The following is a 19,722-nucleotide window of genomic DNA, read 5'->3' as shown; positions in this document are numbered from 1 at the left end:
GAAATCATATGCAAGAATTCTAATCTTTATCCATGGTATCTATGCAAACAAAAGAAACGCAAAATGCAAACAAAAATGGAAAAGAACCATCTCAAAAACTTTCCGCTGCATCGGAAAAGTCAGGCACTGTATCGCCGCACTTGAATGAAGGACTATATGCCTTGCTTGGCATATATCCATTCTTCCACGCAGTTCGATAACTCCACTGTGCTGCGGACTCCGTCCGCCAGGTCCAGTAGAACCATCCCATCGCCGTTTCGAAGGCAGACATCTGTGCCTCGGCATACGTCTGCAGGAACTTCTTGTATGTAGTCGAGTACTCAGATGGGTCCTGGTTCGCATCCGCGCAGCTGCATGTTCCTTCGGCCGCTGTTGGGCAGTATGCCGTCGTGGAACTGGTATCGTAGGTTCCCTCCCATCGGGTGCCTCGGCCGACGTTGTTCACATACTGTGCGCAGTCGGTGTCTGCCTGTGACCATTCGCCGCAAATTGTTGGACCCCATCTAGTTTGTGTGTTAGCGTGTGCAATGAGAAAACGGAGTGATATTTACCCAGAACTTGTCGTGTTGATCTCCTTGAGCATGGGGTACCAATTATTGCAGATAATGTTGACCTTGGCGGTGTGGTTCAAGACGATTTCACCTGTGTTGAAGGTTGTGTATTGGTGAGTGTCGAGGTACATGTTGTCCGGGTGAGTTTTGAACATGTTGTCCCACTTGTCGAGATTCAGGAATCCGTCATGCAGGACAAGAGTGGCGGTGACACCATTCTTGCGGACGAGTTCTGCAGCCTCCTGGGTCCAATTCAGGACCTGATCGACGGGCAGGGTCAGCAGCAACGGCTCGTTCACCAGACCGTAAATTGTTACTACATTCTTATACCGATCTTGGGCAAAGAACTGTGAGAGTTGGTTGTGGATCTCAAGTGATCGCTTCCGGTTGAGGGCACCGTCTGTGCCAGTCAACCAGTCGATGCTGCCTTGCCTACCGCTGTGGTTCCAGCCATTCTGACTACCGGGAAGTCCGTGGAGATCGAGTTTGATCCGCAGTCCATACTTGCGACACCACTCGATTGCACGCAGGAGATATCGCCACGCAATCTTAGGGACGTAGGGATCGTCGTCGTAGGTAGTCACGGCCCAGTAAGAGTATGGGATCCGGACATGATCCAAACCGGCTTCCTTGATCTCCTTTATGTCTGACTCTGTGATGAATTCGGCGTAATGTTTCTCAATGGTGGATGCTGCAGAGGTTCCGAGCTTTTTGGTCAAGGTGTACTCGTCGATGATACTGGCGCTGGATGGCCACTTGCTGAACAGGGATGGGACAATGAATGGTTCGATGGACAGCCACCCCCCTATATTGACCCCCCGGATCGGCTGTGTGCCGTAAGGGAACGGCTTGTTAAGAGCAGGCACATTGTCGTTCGCCCGGGCAGTGTCATCCCAAGCTGAGTTGATGCCCATGACGGAAAGACCTCCCACAGTCTCATTTGTGAATGTGAGGTTGAACCCTACGGTCTCGTACCACGTAAATGGATCCAAGACGGTACCTTTGGCGTAACTCTGAAGTTCTGTTGTCAGTAAAGTTCATCAAGGCAACACACTCCAAGACTTACTGGTATGCTGTCGCGGCTGATACTGCCCAGATTAGAGGTAGTAGAACTGTCACCAGAGTCCGAGGAACTCGAGGAACTCGATTTTGGATCCGAGCCTTTCTTTTTCGACACAACAATTGCAACCGGGATGATAATGGCAAGCAAGAGGAGGACGGCAAGTAGACATCCGACCAAGATACGCTTCTTCTTCGACCAACTAGACCAAAACTTCCAAGCCGGTGGCCCTCCACGGCTCTCCAAGCTGCCTTCCCAGCTATCTTCATCTTTCCAATAATCTTCCACAGCAAGACCACCACCCCCACGACGACGAACGCGAGCATCAGAGCTAAGACCTTCTTCCAAATAAGCACCAGACACAACTCGCGCGCCGGATTTATGGCGTGAACGACCCTCTGCAACTTCAGCGCCAAGCGCCGCACCAGCAGCACCGTCTAGAACAGCTCGCTTCCGCTGTCGTCGACGTTCCCGCCGCGAATCATCTTCCTCACGAGACTGTTCCATGCGATCCGCATCCTCGTGCTGAGCAGCAAGACGCGCCATGGCATCCACACTCAGGAGATGCGAAGCACTACTCGAAGACTCGGTGCTGCGATGTTTCCTTGCCGGCGTCGCAGCAGCAGCATCTATTTCTCGCTCACGCTCACGCTCTCTTTCTCTTTCGCGCTCGCGCTCACGCCTTCTCCGTCGACGCGCCTCAGCCTCGATATCAACATCAACACCCCTCGTCCGTCTTTCTCTAGCCGGACTCGCACTAACACTCTCATCTCTGCGATACCGTCTCTCACGATCCCGCCGTTTAGTAGGCGACGCAGCAGGCGAGTCCTTCACCCTCGAACTGCCCCTCTCCCTATCCCTATCCCGTCTCCTCTCCTCCCCATAAACAAGCCCCGCCGCCTCGTCCTCCTCCCTCCGTCTGCGCCTCCGTTCCCTACGCCACTCCCGCTCCTCATCATAATCATCGCGTTCATTATGCGAGTTCGAGTCGTACCCCGATTCCCCACGGAACCGGTACTTCGCCGTGCGCGCGTTTCCAGGACTGGATGTTGCGCCTTCATCGACGTCTTCGTAGCGGCCGCGGATGTATTCACGGTCTCGGTCTCGGCGGCGGGAGCGCTCTTGCTCGCGTGCGCGGTCGCGGTCGCGGTCGCGATCCCGATCCCGATCCCCGATCCCGATCGCGTCTGTCAGGTCGGTCTCGGGTTTGGGATTGGCTGGGCATGCCAGATGGGTGGGGGTGGTTGGTGTGGTATGCGCTGATCGCTGGGATGGGAATGTGGAATTGATTGTTGTTTGTGGGGATGGTTGTTGATTGGGTTGTTAGGTGGTAAGGGGGATGAGGAAGAAGGGTGAAAAATGGGAAATGAGTCGAGGTTGGGTTGGACACGTGGGATGTGCCAAGTTGGAACTGAGAAAGTTCAGTCTGTCTTGGAATTCTTGGAATTCTCGGAATCCCATCTATATCGGGTCGGTATAAGGCTGTATTTTTGTACTTCGTTTTGCTTTTTCCCCACTAGGATCCTGCCAAGACATTGTATAGGCATAAAATGGCTTTGTGTTTAGAGGTTTTATTCTCTCTATAATGCCCTTCATCTAAGTATTATATACTATATTCTATAATGTTCGCACGTTCATGATACATACGTACTTTGTACATTATAGGTGTGAATGGTTGCGGAGCAACGAGTGGATATTCAAGGTAAAGAGTAGAACTAATTTCATATATTGAGATGCAATAACATTAAATACACCTATCCCAATCCAAATAGACATGCAAGCTCCAGTCCATTCTAACCAAAATACAAATGCTCATATCAACAAGTCAGGGTATGGAAACTCCAAAATACAAGGTTAAAAAGGGCATCATTGCGAAAAGAGAGAGACGAAAATGAAAGCCAACCGAAAGAGTAATATGAAGGGATAAAAAATCAAAGCACAAGTATGGGTGTTTGTGTCTGTCATGAATATCTGTACAGCTGTGAGGGGAGGATGGAGAGAAAGGGAGAAAGGATGATATGTAGAGATGATAAAGATGAAATAAATGAATTCTCGCTGTGTCCGGGGAATCTAATAGAATGAAAGGGAGATGGTGCCTCGAGCACTGCATCTCTTGCTGCAGAGATCAACGCAGAGAAATGCATAGTCCATATGCAGAATGCAATCAGACAGAGCCAGCAAGGCTGTCTCCCTCCGGCTACTCCCAATGGAGCGGGAGCCGGAGCGTGTCGAAGTAGTGGCAACTCGGCAAGGAGTTAGAGCTGACATCTACTCGTGGACCTCCTCCAGGGCTTGGTATTGGGTAGCATTGGTGTCCCGGCCGAGACTTCAAACTCTAGTGCGAGTAGGAACCACGTAGCTTGGCACGATAGTCCATATTGTGCGGGTATATTGTCAACAGCGACAGCGCCACCCGCATGAGCGCCAAATGGTTTTCACCAAAGGTGAGCCTATCATCAGCTATCAGCTAATGATCTGTCTGGCTCCCTCTTTGCCCAGAACGCCTGGCTCAGTCGGCTTGGGGCTGCGGTCGCGGCCCTTCTTCCGGCTGAAGAATGATAGCATGCCATTGGCTTGTTTGCCCTTGTCATCGCCATCCATTCCATCGGCAGGTGTGGAGTTATGGGCCAATTCACTCCAACTGCCAGCTTCATTTAGGACCATTTGCACGCCCCCACTTTTACTCATTTGCCGAGTTGCACCGCGGTGTCGATTGTTGGGGGGTAAGGGTCGGTGGAAGGACGGAGCAGGCGGCGGTGAAGGCGACACGCGGCTTGAGGGGGAAGGAGGGGGCTGACCAGCCGCGGGGTCATTGGGATCGAGTGTCTCGTTGACTGCGGTCATGTTGTCACTTGGTGGAGCACGATAGTGAGAACCGTCGGCTTGGATGGGAGATGTATTTTTAGACTGGTCGGGGTGTGAGAATTGACGGACATGTACAGTTGAGTTTGCGGGGGTTGTGGTGTTCCCTTGGGTTGTTGTCGCCATTGGAAGGCACTCCTCGGGGTTTCTGGAAGACAATGTTAGCACAACGGGGCAATGATCTTGATTGGGAGAGAAACCCACGATACGGCAGCAATAGCTTCCGCGGCATTGCCTTGGTAGCTAGTCAGGGTGTAGTCAAACGGTTCAAACATTGTTTCAATGAGACGGTGAAGCTCATCATCCCGAATCTCTTTCGCGGTGGCGTCGTCCCTTAGTTCAGCGCGTGGTTTTTGCCTGCGCGCTCTGGCCTCTAATGGAGCTTCTTCAAGAAGCAGCTCCTCTAGATCATAAGTCGCATCAAAGTTGGTTTTGTCGCTCGATGGGCGGAATACTGGCGGGATCTGTTTGCGCTCCAGGGCATCAAAGTCGATTTCAGCGAAGAACATGTGTGATGTGTAGGTCTCAAATCCGATGGCGCCAATTCGCTGACTCCGATCTTTTTGTATCAATGACCCCAATGCCCGCAAGCAAGCTACTGATACGGCGGGATTAGTGACGTAGTATTTCGGCTGCGCCTTTTTGATGTTTTCGCTCAAGGTTTCTTGGCTTCGCCCTTCAAATGGTCGCTGCATTCAAAGTTAGATAGGAAAGTAGACGGGAAACACATATCCCATACCTTGTTGTAGATGCACTCGTAAAAAGTGACACCCAATGACCACCAATCGACTTCAAAGGTATAACCAGTTCCTTCGTAGACCTCCGGGGCAAGATAGGCTAGTGTTCCTGACTTGCTTGTAAGAGGCTTCCCCGGTCGGTAATCTGATGCCACGTTCTGGAGATTCAAGTTAGCCGAAGCTCACGCAAACACGATTGATGCATGTTGATATAACTTACAAAATCAGCCAAATGAACGTGTCCATCGGAATCCAACAGGACATTGTCTGGTTTTAAATCTCGATGAATGATACCCTGCGAATGGATATACCTCAGAGCACAGCCCAGTTCGGCCATCCAAAACCGTACTGCATCCTCTGTGAAGCATTTTCGAGAGATGTGGAATCGAAGATCGCCGCCGTTCATTAAATCAACCACAATATAGCTTCAATTGGGTCAGCGAGGGGTGATGACAGTCGGTTCTAGAATACTCACATGTACTCCATGTCCTGGAAACTGTATCGCAAATTGCATAGGAACGGATGGTTCAAGTGCTCGAGCATTCTACGTTCGCGAATTATATTCCGCACGCTTTCCGAACGGACCACTGAAACGAGTGTCAGCTATAGCGCTCTGGGGTTGACGTCTTGGGGGCTTCCAACGAACCTTCCTCTTTGCGGATATATTTTAGGGCGAATGTAAGACCTGTGTCTTTTCTTTCAACGATTCGTACTTTTCCAAATGCGCCCTTTCCAACGACACGCAGGAGCCGAAAATGATTGAGGTTGACTAGTAGATAAAAAGCGATCAGCAGATTATTCGAAATAATCGGTGACTCAGGTAGTCCCGCAGACGTCCCCGATTGGAGTCAAGTAAACCTACCTGCATCGTTGCATGACACCGGTTTCCCTTGAGTGTTTCCCATATTGTGAGGATGGACCAATGGTCGAAGTAATTAAAGGTTGACTAGTATCTTGCTAGCAACATTACACTTGTCCCCAATGTCCTCCGGTTGAATGGTGATCACGGCAACGGTAGTCGGGCAATCCACGAGTGGATAGAGACAGATTTTCGGCGAATTGAGCTTAGATCGCAATTTCCATGAGGTGACTGAATTCCGAAGGTAGAATGGCCGAGCGGGGGGGTCAAATGTTTCAAAGAGTCGAAGATGATCGAATGCAGGTCTAGATGTAAATTTTTGGAGAAACAAACGAGATTAGATGAAATAAGAAGGCCACCAGAACTCTTCAAACGAAAATAAAGAAGATCCTAGGGTTCCAAGCCTGCAGGATATGTATATCAAGAAAACGTGAGGGCCCGGGAGCTTAGTCGTGAAGCACACTTGGTTGGATAAAGAACCACCCCCTAAGAAAAGTGGGAGAGAGCAGGTAGAAAATAGTAACAAATATGTCAAATGACACGGCAATACTAAGATATTCCTGTCCACTTTGGTCAAGTTGAAGCAAAGATGAAAGAAAGGGGATGAAGCGGGCGAGCGGTCTGGAAGAAGTGGCAGTAAGTTGGCCAATCACGCGTGACGCGCAAGAAAATGGGGCAAAGGGGGAGAAGTGAAAGAAAGGGCTTTTTAGGTCCGCTTCCTATGTTTATTCTAGTCTTGGACGCCGTGTGATCTACACTGTGTTACTACTCTTTAAGACTAGTTGTTTTGTGAAAGATATTGATATTTCCCGGTTATCTATGTCTCTTATATCGAAGACAACCATAGAAATGCCTAATGCTAAGCAATCCCGCCTTCCATATTACCCCCCCCACGCACTCCGAACATCGGGCTCTAAAAAAGAGTGTAGGTGGAGAGAGGGCATATAGCGCTGGCCCAGTTCGACCCGCTTACAGCATAGATTGAGCGGAGGCGATGATATCCGCTAACAGAATGCACAGACTTTTTTCAATCCAGTGACTTGTCCATTATAATCCTAGACGAACTTCCCGGCGGTCAAAATTCAATTTCAATTTGAAACTGATTATTGGGGGGATTATCGGGAGAATTGGTAATTCTATACGATTGAATGCTACAGTACAATGTAGATCGCTATTTAGGCATTTAGTGTGCCCTATGCCTTATCCTCTCTTGTGAGACTCTGTGCTACTTGAAATTTGATCTCATTTCCTATATTCTCCGTCTCATTCCCACTAGAAGTTACAATTTGGAATATGCACAAGTCATCACAGTTTGATGGAGGAGATAACCCAGAAGTATACTGCAATCGACTGGTCATAGTTTGCCACACGTGTGAGATGCCCTATTTCTCCCGAATTCTCGTGGCTGCCACGTTACAGACCGCCCTAGGCCGCAATGCATATAGAAGGGCCCTGGAATGCCTAAAGAATATTCTATGTTCGATTTTGATCCCTCACATGCAAGGGCTTTTTGTTGCCTGGAATTGCATTCTAGGCGGGTCTTTGTTTTGCATTCACTCCACTATGGCGCAGATATGCTGAACACGTACGGAGTATGTTTGTCTATCAACTTAACCTGGGTGTTATTGATCCAAACTTGACATGTGGGCGCAGTTAGCTGGTGCAAGGTTCTAACCCCCTTTTCAAATGGAAGCCAGAGGGCGCCCACGGTAAGCTTATAAAATAGAATGGTGGATCCTTGTCAACTAGGCGTTGGGTAAAACGTACTCCGTACGAAGGGGTAAGGAGGCGGTTTCAGCCTGCTATTTTTGACTTTCAAGAAACATTTGCACCTAGGATGAGGCTGTTTGTACTATTTGGATTACTATATGCACAAATTTGTAATTAATAAACATCAACTATGTAACTAGTTAACTATCAAATCAGTTCATAACAATTACATATCTACGTGGCCTTCTCATGTTGACATATTGATTCATCTCATTTTCAAGTCTGTTTTACAGCTCTTCACGAGACAGACACAAAACAAGAGACTTTGAAAACTAACTAGTTATGTTCCTTCTAATCATAAGTCATAATTGGTATATCCTCGGAAGGGTTCACTTGGACACTCCCCCGGATTAATGCCTTATTCATGCAGCATTGAGCCTCAGAGAAGTAATCCGTGCAAGTATAACCAAGCTTTATGTCTGGAAAAACTGCGGTTGATTTTTTTTCGCGCTTTTCTTGTTACTTATTATATTTTAAACTATTTCTTTTCAATGTAAATATCATGGGACAGTGGGACCTACGAGGGTGTAGGTGTTGAGATGGTGGCTCGGTCACGGGGTAGCTCCTTCCCTCTGGCTTCCTCAATGTTGATGCCATTTCTCGTTAGACCTGGCCATCCATTCATCCTTTTCACCTCCTTTATCACTCCCAGCCATTCATCATGGAGAGCTCTGAAACCCCCCGGCTGCTGCTGCAGCGCCCAGAGAGTTCTGGCATTGATGTTATAGACTTCTCCTTCAGCAAGCCCGCCTCACACAAGCCCTTATACTCGCGAAATCTGAACAAGCAACCTACCATTCCCCATCCTGCAGTTGGTAATGCCCAATCTTCAAGGGAACCAATAGGAGAGGAAGCAGGTCGCAATTATCAACTGCCCTGGCCAGACACGTATGTAGATGACCCAGGCTAACCTTGTAGATGAACATCGCAGTTAACAACGGACTAACGTGTTCTCTTGAGTTCAGCCCACTCAATCCTCGCAACGTTAGGAAGGAAGGAATCCCCAAGCCATCAAGCCCCGCGAGACAATCTGTGTATTCTCGGCCCTCAAGCCGGCTATCAACGGCAGCTGAAACCAACAAAGACAGCGGTAGTCGGCCTACACCAGGAGATCTGGTGAAACAAAGTTTTGGACAAGAAAAGGCGGTGATTGTTGCTCGGCCAAACGAGCCTACCGGGACCCCCAGAAAGACTACTGGCCCTGCAGGAAGGGCCGTTGACACCAGCCAAGAGCGTGTTGTTGATATTGAGAAGACAGGTGAAGCTGATTCTGCCTTACCTGACCCGCCCCAGGTACAACAGCCTCGCAGAGGGAGGCATGGGATTTCGGAGTTCCCATGCTCTCGTGTACCTCTCACGCCTATAAACAGTCAGCTTCAGGCCTCAAAGCGACGCTATGCCCCTGAGAAGGAAGCATCTTCCAAGCAACAGGCACCGCTTGTTGGTGGCAAGAACGGCGTTCAGCTCAGTGAGGATGATCTATTCGAGCTTCTCATCACGAGAATGAGACAGCGAGAGGAAAGCGAGCAAGCAGCTACAGTTATCCAACGGCAAGTCACGGATGAGAATACGGGGTTGAAGGAAGAGAATCTTAATCTGCAGGACCGGCTCAAGAAATGCCAAGGACAGCTCTCCAAAACATCATCCGAGTCAAGATTTCAGTGCGCCCAAATAGACAAATGGAGGGCGAAACTTGGCACATTCAAAGGTGTCCTCAACGAACTCGGTCGTGAATATGGCGTGGTTCGGGAGCAAGCCAGAGAATTGAAAGAAGCCACTATGTCTCTGGACAAAGAGAAAAGCGAGATCCAACACAGTTTAGACGAAATTAGGTTGAAAGTCTCGAACAGTGCAGAAACCATTCAAGATCAACGTGAGAGACTTTCAATTTCCGAGGCAACGGTTGCCGGTCTGAGGGAAGCCTTGGACCATTCCGAGAAAAGAGGTGATTTGGTAAAGACGCAGCTGTCCAACGAGAAAAAGCGGATTGCGACGCTAGAAGCCTACATCCAAAATGAGTCTCAGAGCCAGTCGCGACACTTGGCCCTTGTCAGAAACGACCAGCGCAAGATGGCCGAAAAACTTGACTCTGCCTGTGAGCTGTTCACCACATCTTGTTTCAAATCCCAGGATAATATCCTGTCAAAACTGAGTCCGGCACTTGAACGTTGCCTCGCTTCCGTTCAGGGGTTGAAAGAACAGTGCTGTGCCGAGACTGTGAATATCCAAGACTTCACCAACGGCGTTCATGAGGCAACGTCTCGGTAAGTTCCGTGGAAGTGTTGCAAAGAACAACAGAAATTGTAGACTCATTATGACTGTAGATTCAATTCCTTGGCTGGACAGGTCGCAAGCGACGTCGACCGAAGCACAGAAATGAGCAAAACTATGTTCCAAGCCCTCCGGGAAGCTTTTCAGGCGATTGAAGGCAACTTTGGCCCGCATTCGTCAATTTTCAAACAACTTGCTAACAGTGAGACCTGCTACGGAAATTTGCAACAACGGCTTCAGAATGTTGGGCCAATGCTAGGCAGTCTCGATGCTTCTATCAAGGCTGTGGGAATAACAGAAACAGACCTTGTGCGCGAGTTAGAAATGTTCGGTCAGAAACTTTCCAATGCTCGAATTCCAGCAGGAAATCCTGTTTTGGAAATGGAGGTTTCTAATAAGTTTGCTGAAAATACGCAATTGCAACTTCAACTGCAAGAAATCTTGATTGAGGTTGAGTCTCTTCGAAAGCAGCTTGCCAACAAATCATCCGAGAATCAACATCTTCAGCATGCGTTAACCGAAAGTGTTACTAATGAACAAGCGTCCAAAAGTCAAAATTCCCGGCTGGAGATTGAGAAGACCGCCTTGCAGGGTGAGCTTCAATTGCTCGAACAAAGAATCCGAGAAGAGTTGGGCGCCGCAGGCATCAAATTGCAGGGTGAGATGACAGCGAAACTCGAACAACAAGTCCAAGGCCTTGAGACAGAAAAGGCGAAGCTAGAAAGAGACTTCAAAAACCTCCAGACGCAGTTTGCAACTACCGAAAGCTCTTTGGTAAGTCCCATCATGTTTGATGAGGCGGTGGTCCACTAACAGCATGGAGACCGAAGCCGAGAATGAGCGACTAGCAAAGGCCTCTATGGTAAGTGATGCGGAGCGTGGTCCTCTTGATGTGCTCTACTGATAAGCGCAGCTCCTGGCATCGCAAAAACGAATCATGGAGCTGAATGTTTCTTGCTCAAAATATACCGCAGAGGCTAAAGCCAATGAGGTTGAAACAAACCTATTGAAGGGCTCCGAATTGGGTCTCTTGACGGAAAAGGAGAGGCTGCTTGAACAGCTTGAACAAGCGAAAGGAAAGACAATCGAGCTTGAAACGTGCTTGGAGCTCAATACTAAGTCTGTTACACTGAAAGAGAAAGTAATACAGGAAGCAGAAAAGAGGGTCGAGATGCTTGAGGTGGAGATGGCTCAGAAGAATGAAGAACTTGCAGCGACCAAAGACAACCTTGCCATTCTCAAATCACGGTCAACTGGTTTGGAGAAGCTCAGGGAGGAAGCTGATGCTGAAATGATTTCACTCCTCGGTCGGGCACAGGAGGCCGAAAGTTGGCAAGCGACCATAAGAGAAGGGATTGCGAAGGTGATCGAGGTGCATCCTGACGAGCCTTTCGAGCAAACATGGCAGAAACTGGAAGACATCATTCAGCCCTCGATTTCCCAGCCATCCATTACCGGCGAAACGTCTTGCACTAAGCTTCACAGCACGGAGAACGTGGAGGCAATTGAAGGCATCAACCTTGCATTAGAGCCAAGAGAGGGGGAACATGGCAATCACTTGGAGACAAATGAATTAACCCAGGGGGCTCTCAAGACTACTGGCAACATGGAGAAGACAGACGGACCGCTAGCACCAAATATTTGTAGCCCCCCGAAGGCTTCGAAACATGGTGATTGTGTCGACTCTTTGCCCAAATCCCCTGCTGGTCACGGTCATATTGTTCCGTTTTCAAGTTTGCATGACAGAATTTCACGGGAAAATAGTCCGTCACTTTTCAATGATCCAGCCGAGCTCGAAATGCTCTTTATGTCAACTCCAGATCTCCCGGGAGCGTTGGTGCCAGATGATGCCCTCCAAAAAGCACAAGAGTACCAAAAGGTTCCAGCTGAGCCCCTAAAAACTGGTCGAGACCTCAATGAACCTAACCCTGCTATCGGGATACAACCTCTCATCGCCGGTGACAGCAAAGCTGGAAGACTCCAGTCCGCTCTTGAAAAGATTTGCAGTTCGATTGTTGATAAATCAGCCAAGCAGGAACAGTCGAACACCAAGCGTAAAGTAGTCAGCTTTGAGGGGACGCGTGTTACCACCCAGACAGAGGTCGATAAGGCTAGACGAATGTCAGACGCAACGGACAACAGCTCTGGAAGAGAATCCGAAAACAAGGAAGTAAAGAGAACGCAGAAACGGACTTACAGCCGTCTTCACCAGTCTGTGGCACAGTCAGAAACTTCAATTGAAATGACTACGGAGATGCAGCCTGCCAACAAAGCTTTGGCGGGAAGGTCTGAACAGGGCTCAATGGACAAGACTGACCACCCTTCAAACGCAAACCCAAGGCCACCGAAGAGACCACGAAACGCAGCCGATGGCCCGGAGCGACGACTGAGTCCGAAGGGTTTGGCTTCAGGCAGCAGCAGGGGAAACGCAGCCGGCCAAGCTAGCACTATCCGAGGCAAGAGTATGCGCCGTACTCGAGGTAAGATAACCGATACTTTTCCAAGGTGGCTGAGCCCTAGCTAATGGTTAAAAGGAGACCGCTATAACCAGCGCTTCAGCCAAGACGCCGGCTGAGCAGTTCAACGTGAGGTGGCCCCAGAGAAATGCCATTTCTCCATTATTATTATACTCCAACGATGTTTGGCAAATTCTCCCTATTCACTTTATCAACATCAAGGTGTCTGCGACAAGTCCATATATATTCAAATATTGATTTCGAAAAATCTGTTGTTGTCGTGGACAGATGGACGAAAGGAGCCCCCAAGCAGGGCTCATGCGAAAGCGATGAAGTGGAATGTTGAGGGAAGTTTATTTAGTTTTATTGAGGTACCCAAAGCTGTATTGCTCTTAACGCCAAACACAATGCTCCAACAAAAGGAGGTTCACCGTAGAAGATCCGGGAAACCGGGGAAATCACAATTTCCCGATTGGCTCCAGTAAAATAATGTACACACAGGGGTCGTTCCCTGACACCGTTATCGCATTCCCCTAGATCCGCACAGATTCCGAGGTATCGTTTGGCGTATCAGGATATCGATTGCAAAGAAATAAAAAGGGCGAGGTTCGATTGGGAGAAAAAAGCTCGAAATCAAAGTCGTCGTCACAGTTGAAAGGCGGATATCTGAAGATACACAACAATCGAATTGTAGAAACCGAGCAGAACTCAGATCCAAAATCGAATAGCTTATTTGTTCTTTCCACCCTTGGTCGCCTCAAGGAAAAGCACCTGCTTCTTAACGACAGGGTCGTACTTCATCATGCTGAGAGGCCGGTGCACACGGGGCCGGATCATCGTGCGGTAGTAACCCGTCATGGCCATGGAGATCAGCCGGACGGCAATGGTACGGGACTTCGCTGTGTCGGGGAAAAGACGATGTTAGCCATCGGCCGCAAAAGAATCCGGGGGTTTTCGGTTTTCGCTGTCATCGTCTATTTCATATCCCCAATTGCGGTGTGATTGGGCGGTGGATCATGCGATTCAACTCTCGGGTTTCTCGTTCCACGTACCTTTCTTGGCCATCTTGGGCGGCGTCTCGGGTTGCCTGGTCGAGTTGTCGCTCCAAAACAATTTCGAGGTCTGAGTTGATTGTTTCCCGGAGGTCACGTGAGGATTGCTTAGTCATTAATTTTGGGGCCACGGAGGACCCGGTCAATTTACCGGATTGACCAGATCCGTAGACATTTCGTTAGCTGATGCTAGGTGCTTTCAGAGTTTTGGAGTGTATTAATGATTTTCAAGTTGCTAAGCATAAATGGGTCAATCAACTATCATATGATTGAAATTTAATAACGCTCAGTAAAGCCTCCCATCTTCTACCGTTATTTAGATATCTTATCGTGGACCTATGGATGAGCTAGACCTTACCACACCCTGCTAGTTCGTCCTAGATAGTCAATTGGTCTTGGTCATTATATAGTCTATACGGATATGGAGTACTCCGTAGTCTATCGGGGCAACTATTCATGTTGATCATCCTCGTGGAACTCGCCAACCTAGTACAAGCTTTACCCGCTACCAAGGTGAGATTAATAGCATATTGATCATTACTTGCCTTTCAAGGTGTGGATTTCCCTTAAATATGCGAACTGGATACATATGCAGGTTTATGGCCATCTATTTTACATCCAAGCATTTCCTCATTCTAAGCATTTCCTAATTAGGTAGTTCGTCTAACCATTTTCTAAATCCGGAGTAGTACCTTGACAACTAATATCGGTAAGCCTCAAGCTAGTACCTAGGGTATCTGCAACTAAGAAAGTTTTGGTTAGCTTTGCATGATTGTCGTTTACATCAGAGCATCGCCAATGTGACGCTATGCAAGGACCACCAGGGCTGAAACTCTTCCCCCGCTAGTCATCCAGGGCCAATTTCCTTCCTGGGATATCAACTCGGTCATTCTGGTGGCCCGATAGCATAGGTATTGTGGCTGAATAACGTAGGATTTTGGATCTTCTGGGTTAGTATGTCTCACCCTTTTGCAGAACTGAAGGATTGCCTGAAGGATTCACTGCATAACCGATGCTGACAAGGTAATATGAACTAGGACGTGGAAAAAAGCATTTGGTGGAAACTAGCGCCGGTGTTTCCGGAGGTAGTATTTACTAGTTCGCTAATTGTTTGATCCTTCAGGGACCAGAAGAGTTGATAAAGGACCACTCGCCCGGCCTCGAGAAGCAAGAATCATCTTTTTCATAACCCTCAAAGCTTCTATCAGCAATCATGATGACCTACAGCCGCTCAATTCCCTTTGCGCTCCTTGCCTTGTTTGGCAGCTCCGGCCTCGCCCAAACCGTGAAAGGACCCGAGTTCAACAAGCCAGACGGTGGCCCCCCAGCAAGCTACTTCGCTGCTGGCTCCTCCATCCCCGTTGCTGCTTTGCAGAGCGCTGCTGCGAAGGCTAGCACTGCTGTGCCGGATGCAACCTACCCCATCAATGGCGATAAGGGAGCCAAAGAGGTTACCATCCACAGCGACTGGACCAAGTTCAGCGAGGTAGATACTCTTACCACCCGGTTAATTGCAAGGTTCGCATGCTGATTCAATCAATGACAGGGTGCGGCTTATGTTTGGGTCGCCGACATGGATGTCGACTGCGACGGTCTTGACTACAAGTGCAAGGTATGGTGATTATTAGTTTGTCTGAGAAGTTATTGCTGACATACTGGTGCAGGGAAATCCCGACGGCGAGCCCCAGACCAACTTCGGTGTTCTGGCTGCCTACGAAGTGCCGTTCTTTGTCATTCCCGACAGATTCGGAACCAAGTACGCCAAGGAGCTTCCTGGCAACAATGTTGGTGCTGTCATCTGGTATGTTTTGGCCCCTTTGGTTGATATTCCAGCTAGCCTCCTGTTCTAACTTAGAAACCAGTGATGGCAAGATGTTCTATGGCATCTACGGAGACTCCGACGGCGATAGCCCCCAGGTTATCGGTGAGGCCTCGTGGTTGATGGCCCGTACCTGCTTCCCCAACGATGACTTGAACGGAAACAGCGGCCACGGTGATCCCGATGTGACCTGTAAGTCTAGAGCACCCATGTCTATATTTTGACGGCTACTAATCCAACAAGACATCCTTTTCACTGGCGATGACGCCGTGCTCCCCAAGAGTGCTCTCAACAAGAATTATGTCACCAACTTCACCACCCTGCGCTCTATGGGTGACAAGCTCATGACCGCTCTTGCGAAGAACCTCAACCTGTCTGGTGGGGGTGACAGCGGTCCTTCTCCTTCAACCACCACAACTGCCAGTGGCTCCGGCTCGACTGGATCTTGCGAGTGGGAGGGACACTGTGAAGGTAGGAATCCTTCTAGTCATATCTTTATTCGTGGTTACTAAGTAATTTTCTAGGTGCTTCTTGCACGAACGGCGGTCAGTGCTCTGGCCAGCTGGTCTGCAAGAGTGGAAAGTGTGCCCCTGTCTGAGTGATTGAATCCCGATAGGGATTTGAAATTGTATACAAGGGGAATCATAATATCAATGGCAGGTATATGTAGCGATATGTACCGAATTTGAAGCTGCAGCTGAGATTTTCTCTATCGCGGTACCATTTCGATTAAGAATCTATTCGGCTGGATTCACTCAACTTTCTCTAGATAACATTGAAACGAAGAATAAGTCCTTCATTAGCAATGTAGAACCTTCCGTTCCAAGCTTAGTCAACCCACCCTGTAAACCTTAGAAGATTTCAGTAATGAAGTGTAGGATAATACTTTACAAACATAATTTGTTATTGCCCTTAGTGACAATATTGTTATGGTAAAGGGTAAGCGGGAGAAGTATGCTAATATGCAGGCAGAGCTGACAATCAACCCCCTTGTACTGACTAACCCGATATCAGCAGTGTTTGCAAACCTCTCACTAGATCTAGGACAAAACCATGGCCCCTTCTAGGGATGTTGGAGATAGATCTGGTTGGGAATGAGAGAGAACGAGCAATAATGTGATCATCTAAATCTCGTACGAAAAAGTAGGTCTTCTTGTCTTGCTTCAATTAGAAACTGTCTTGTTTACTACAGGCCTGGTAAGCTGCAATATGGGTTGACAAACGGGAAGGACTTGTGGCAGAAGTCAAGGTGTACAGTACTGGACGATATAGATGACAGATGTGTAGACCTGGCCAACTCCCATGACTAAGAAAAGTTTGGTCCTATTACCCTAATAGTCCCGTAGGGGTTCCATAGGAGTTATAAGACTCCTCTATAGTCCTACGCTAAAAACCCTCTGTATTGCGCTGAGGAGAGGACGAAACTATCTATAGTACTGAGACTAAATATACTAGGAGTGTTACACTTCGAGTGTAATCCAGACGGGAACTCAGGCCACTGCACCTGGCTAAATGATCATAGCAACAATCAGAACCTCTGATTGTAACTGCAGCGGTATATATACTAGACCCTAGACTCTGCTCGGGACCACAAGTAGATAATCAAATCACCTCAAAAAGATCCAATTTGACTGTAAATTGAATTTTATTAATACCTATAGTAACTCTTCTTACTATATAAACCCATAGTAAAAATAAGTACCTGATATAAAAAAATAAAGCTTTATAAAAATCAATTTCAATCCTTATTTATAGCTTCTAACCTATCTTTCTCTCTATTATTCTGGCCCTTAGGTCATGGGCACATACGGTCAGGCCGACTGAGGTCAAAAGAAAACCTCATACATACCACACTCATCACGTATAGCTCGATTAAATATCCGTCCTCTCGTCTATTTACCGCTTGCTGTTTGACCAGGCTCGCTGAGCGCTTCCCATAGTTTACTCCTTGTTGCCGCCCCAAACCACTCCAACCTGCCCTCTCCCAAAACCATAGACCGCGTATACTCAGCCAGAACATCTAAATCATCTAAAATACCCTAATATGCTGATCTCCTGGTACACAGCACAAACCCACTGGTGACCGGAACTCGCGAACAGAAACATTCCAAATAAATGATTCCTATTAGGCATGAACGCGGCAGATCCGGTCCACGCGTGTATTTATGCTCATCTTATTAGACTTAAAATGAAATATACATTGTACTCCCTGGTCTCCTCTCCAACAAATATCAATTCCAACAAAGTTCTCTCCAGTCTAAGATACATAGGTTTCACTTTTAGGTACCCCTTACTCGCGCTCAAGTCGAAAGCATGTTCCTGATAGTTGTTTCAAACTGCTCAGGTTCGCGGCCAAGTATCTGAGCCAGAAGAGGGGTGACTGCTGCACATTCACCATCGCGGATCCCATCAAAAGCAGTCGCCCAGAGAGGTGCCCAGTTGCCACCACCATATGTGAGACCAGTTTGGACCTGTGGCTGTTTGACATACTCGTCCACATGTACCTGGCGGACCTTGATTGGCTTGCTGAGCACGCGGCTGAGTACATCCGCTGTTTCATTGAGGGACAAAGCACGAGGGCCCGAGAGAAGGACGGTTTTGTTTAAGTAGGGAAAAGCAGCGGGGTCTTTGGCGTGTTGCGCAATAAGTTTTGCGGTTGCTTCACCCAACTCGTCTTGCTTAGCCCAAGCAAGGCCAGGGCCCGAGCCATCGTGAGGGATGCATATTTCATTGGAAGGATCTTTGAGATCAAAGAAGGCGGTGTAGAGTGGGAAGGACTCAGAATACAACCCTTGGCGAACGACAGTGTACGTGAACTGTGGGTCCTTGTCGTGTAGCTGGGCCAGATACTTCTCCGTCGCAAGGTGGCCAAGCATAACCTGGGCCTTGGTATCAAGATTTCCATCACCAGCAAACGCAAGAGACGAGTAAAATATATGCTTCACGCCACTCTTTCGAGCCGCATCAATCGCGGCTTTGTGTACCTATAGAACCAGGTTAGCTCCGAGGCGGTACAAGGTAGTATCAGGGGTGGATAGAACCAACCTTGAATCGATACTCATTTTGAATACTAGCATAGGAAATCAAGTTCAAGGACGAAATTCCATCAAACGCTTGGTCTAGTGTCTGGGTATTGTCGTAATCGGCCTTGCGGATAGTAGCTCCAGCGGCTTTCTCTTTGCTGAGTTTCTCTGGGCTGCGAGCGATGAGGACCACTTCATTGGATGGGACTTGCTCAAGAAGGTGTCTAAGAGTACTGCCTCCAAGGCCTCCAGAGGCTGGGAATATTCCGAGCTTGTTTGCCATAGTTGAACAACTGTTGGTGAATAAGAAGCCGAATAGAGCTTATTGTACCGTTCTTATAGCCAGCGGATTTATAGTAAGGCTTTAAAAGTCTCCGGCTCGGCTGAATTAGAAGTTGACTTCTCGGTGAGTTACTTGAATGGCATTCACATCTTAAGCTTCTACATTAATAATCATTCAGGACTCCTCCAGAGGTGGGTGATGTGTGAGATCCAACTCCGGTGGAATCGGACTTGAAATCTGTCAAAGAGTGGATCCACGAGGGTTCAAAGTCGTCGAATGATGGAAGGTGACAGAAATATATGGTACGGATACGGACAAAGTATGGTATGGATGACGATATTGAGGGATTCCCGGGATTGACGTGAAGAATTCGAAACTAAGTCACCAAATTCGCCACCACTCTGGGTTGACTCGGTTCGTCCTCCGGACTCAAGTCCGATACACAAACTGGGACCGGACCGGAATGAGGAAGCTTAGCAATGGAGGGTAGGCGCCCACTATGATCAATAAAACTCATGAGTATATTTTATTGATTACAGTGGCGCCCGTTCTCGCCTTCCATATAAAATACACATAGACACTCCACACCCTAATCACATTATGCGCTAATCCAGATGCGGTGATCGGGTAAATAACAGGTTCTGTACATACCACGTAATAATACGAGACCGTGTATGATACCAGTATCAAGGGCCTAGAATAGAAGACTGGAGCTTCAAGGAGACACTATGCAAATCCAGCCAAGGCAGCGCTTGAACTAGCAATGTGTCAACAATTCTCCATCTTGCAGTTGCTTCACTACATAGCGCGTCGTCCTTCCGCTGGGAGTCCATCCGGGTTGAGGTTGATAGGCAAGGCTCGACAGCTAAGGTATCTTTTCGTAATCTCTGCCATGCTGATCATCAAGCCGCAGTTTTGGATCTTACTCATGATAAGCCAAGAATTGTAACCAACTTGAACCCCGCCGCAGACATCTCAC

The 19,722-nt window shown here is 48.2% G+C and overlaps 6 protein-coding genes across 6 annotated transcripts; 2 read left to right on the top strand and 4 right to left on the bottom strand.

The window, feature by feature from the left end:
• Positions 1 to 91: 91 nt before the first annotated feature.
• On the bottom strand, positions 92 to 3,271 carry exg2 (putative exo-beta-1,3-glucanase; the record flags this gene model as incomplete). Its single annotated transcript, XM_056897708.1, has 4 exons — positions 92 to 503; positions 552 to 1,564; positions 1,618 to 2,877; positions 3,263 to 3,271. 4 exons carry the CDS (start codon positions 3,269 to 3,271, stop codon positions 92 to 94), a joined length of 2,694 nt encoding a protein of 897 aa, XP_056753493.1.
• Positions 3,272 to 4,074: 803 nt separating this feature from the next.
• Positions 4,075 to 4,982, bottom strand: N7537_006650 (uncharacterized protein; the record flags this gene model as incomplete). Its single annotated transcript, XM_056897707.1, has 2 exons — positions 4,075 to 4,621; positions 4,678 to 4,982. 2 exons carry the CDS (start codon positions 4,980 to 4,982, stop codon positions 4,075 to 4,077), a joined length of 852 nt encoding a protein of 283 aa, XP_056753492.1.
• Positions 4,983 to 8,500: 3,518 nt separating this feature from the next.
• On the top strand, positions 8,501 to 12,685 carry N7537_006649 (uncharacterized protein; the record flags this gene model as incomplete). The annotated part of the gene is made up of 6 exons (XM_056897706.1): positions 8,501 to 8,727; positions 8,805 to 10,103; positions 10,164 to 10,884; positions 10,934 to 10,972; positions 11,024 to 12,590; positions 12,645 to 12,685. 6 exons carry the CDS (start codon positions 8,501 to 8,503, stop codon positions 12,683 to 12,685), a joined length of 3,894 nt encoding a protein of 1,297 aa, XP_056753491.1.
• Positions 12,686 to 13,260: 575 nt separating this feature from the next.
• Positions 13,261 to 13,664, bottom strand: N7537_006648 (mitochondrial 54S ribosomal protein bL33m). The gene is made up of 2 exons (XM_056897705.1): positions 13,619 to 13,664; positions 13,261 to 13,465 (listed from the first exon to the last, which is right to left on the bottom strand). Exons 1-2 carry the CDS (start codon positions 13,629 to 13,631, stop codon positions 13,296 to 13,298), a joined length of 183 nt encoding a protein of 60 aa, XP_056753490.1. The 5' UTR covers positions 13,632 to 13,664; the 3' UTR covers positions 13,261 to 13,295.
• Positions 13,665 to 14,831: 1,167 nt separating this feature from the next.
• N7537_006647 (glycoside hydrolase family 75 protein) lies at positions 14,832 to 16,035 on the top strand (the record flags this gene model as incomplete). The annotated part of the gene is made up of 6 exons (XM_056897704.1): positions 14,832 to 15,104; positions 15,165 to 15,230; positions 15,283 to 15,419; positions 15,481 to 15,629; positions 15,681 to 15,908; positions 15,962 to 16,035. The coding sequence occupies 6 exons, from the start codon at positions 14,832 to 14,834 to the stop codon at positions 16,033 to 16,035; spliced, it is 927 nt and encodes a 308-aa protein (XP_056753489.1).
• A 1,702-nt stretch (positions 16,036 to 17,737) lies between these two features.
• Positions 17,738 to 18,743, bottom strand: N7537_006646 (uncharacterized protein; the record flags this gene model as incomplete). The annotated part of the gene is made up of 2 exons (XM_056897703.1): positions 17,738 to 18,421; positions 18,483 to 18,743. 2 exons carry the CDS (start codon positions 18,741 to 18,743, stop codon positions 17,738 to 17,740), a joined length of 945 nt encoding a protein of 314 aa, XP_056753488.1.
• Between the last annotated feature and the right edge of the window lie 979 nt (positions 18,744 to 19,722).

Source organism: Penicillium hordei (assembly GCF_028827395.1).
Source record: "Penicillium hordei strain IBT 12815 chromosome Unknown utg000003l_segment0_segment0, whole genome shotgun sequence".
NCBI classification, from domain to species: Eukaryota; Fungi; Ascomycota; class Eurotiomycetes; order Eurotiales; family Aspergillaceae; genus Penicillium; species Penicillium hordei.
Note: the sequence above shows the minus strand (reverse complement) of the source record. Positions and strands in the feature narration are given on the sequence as shown.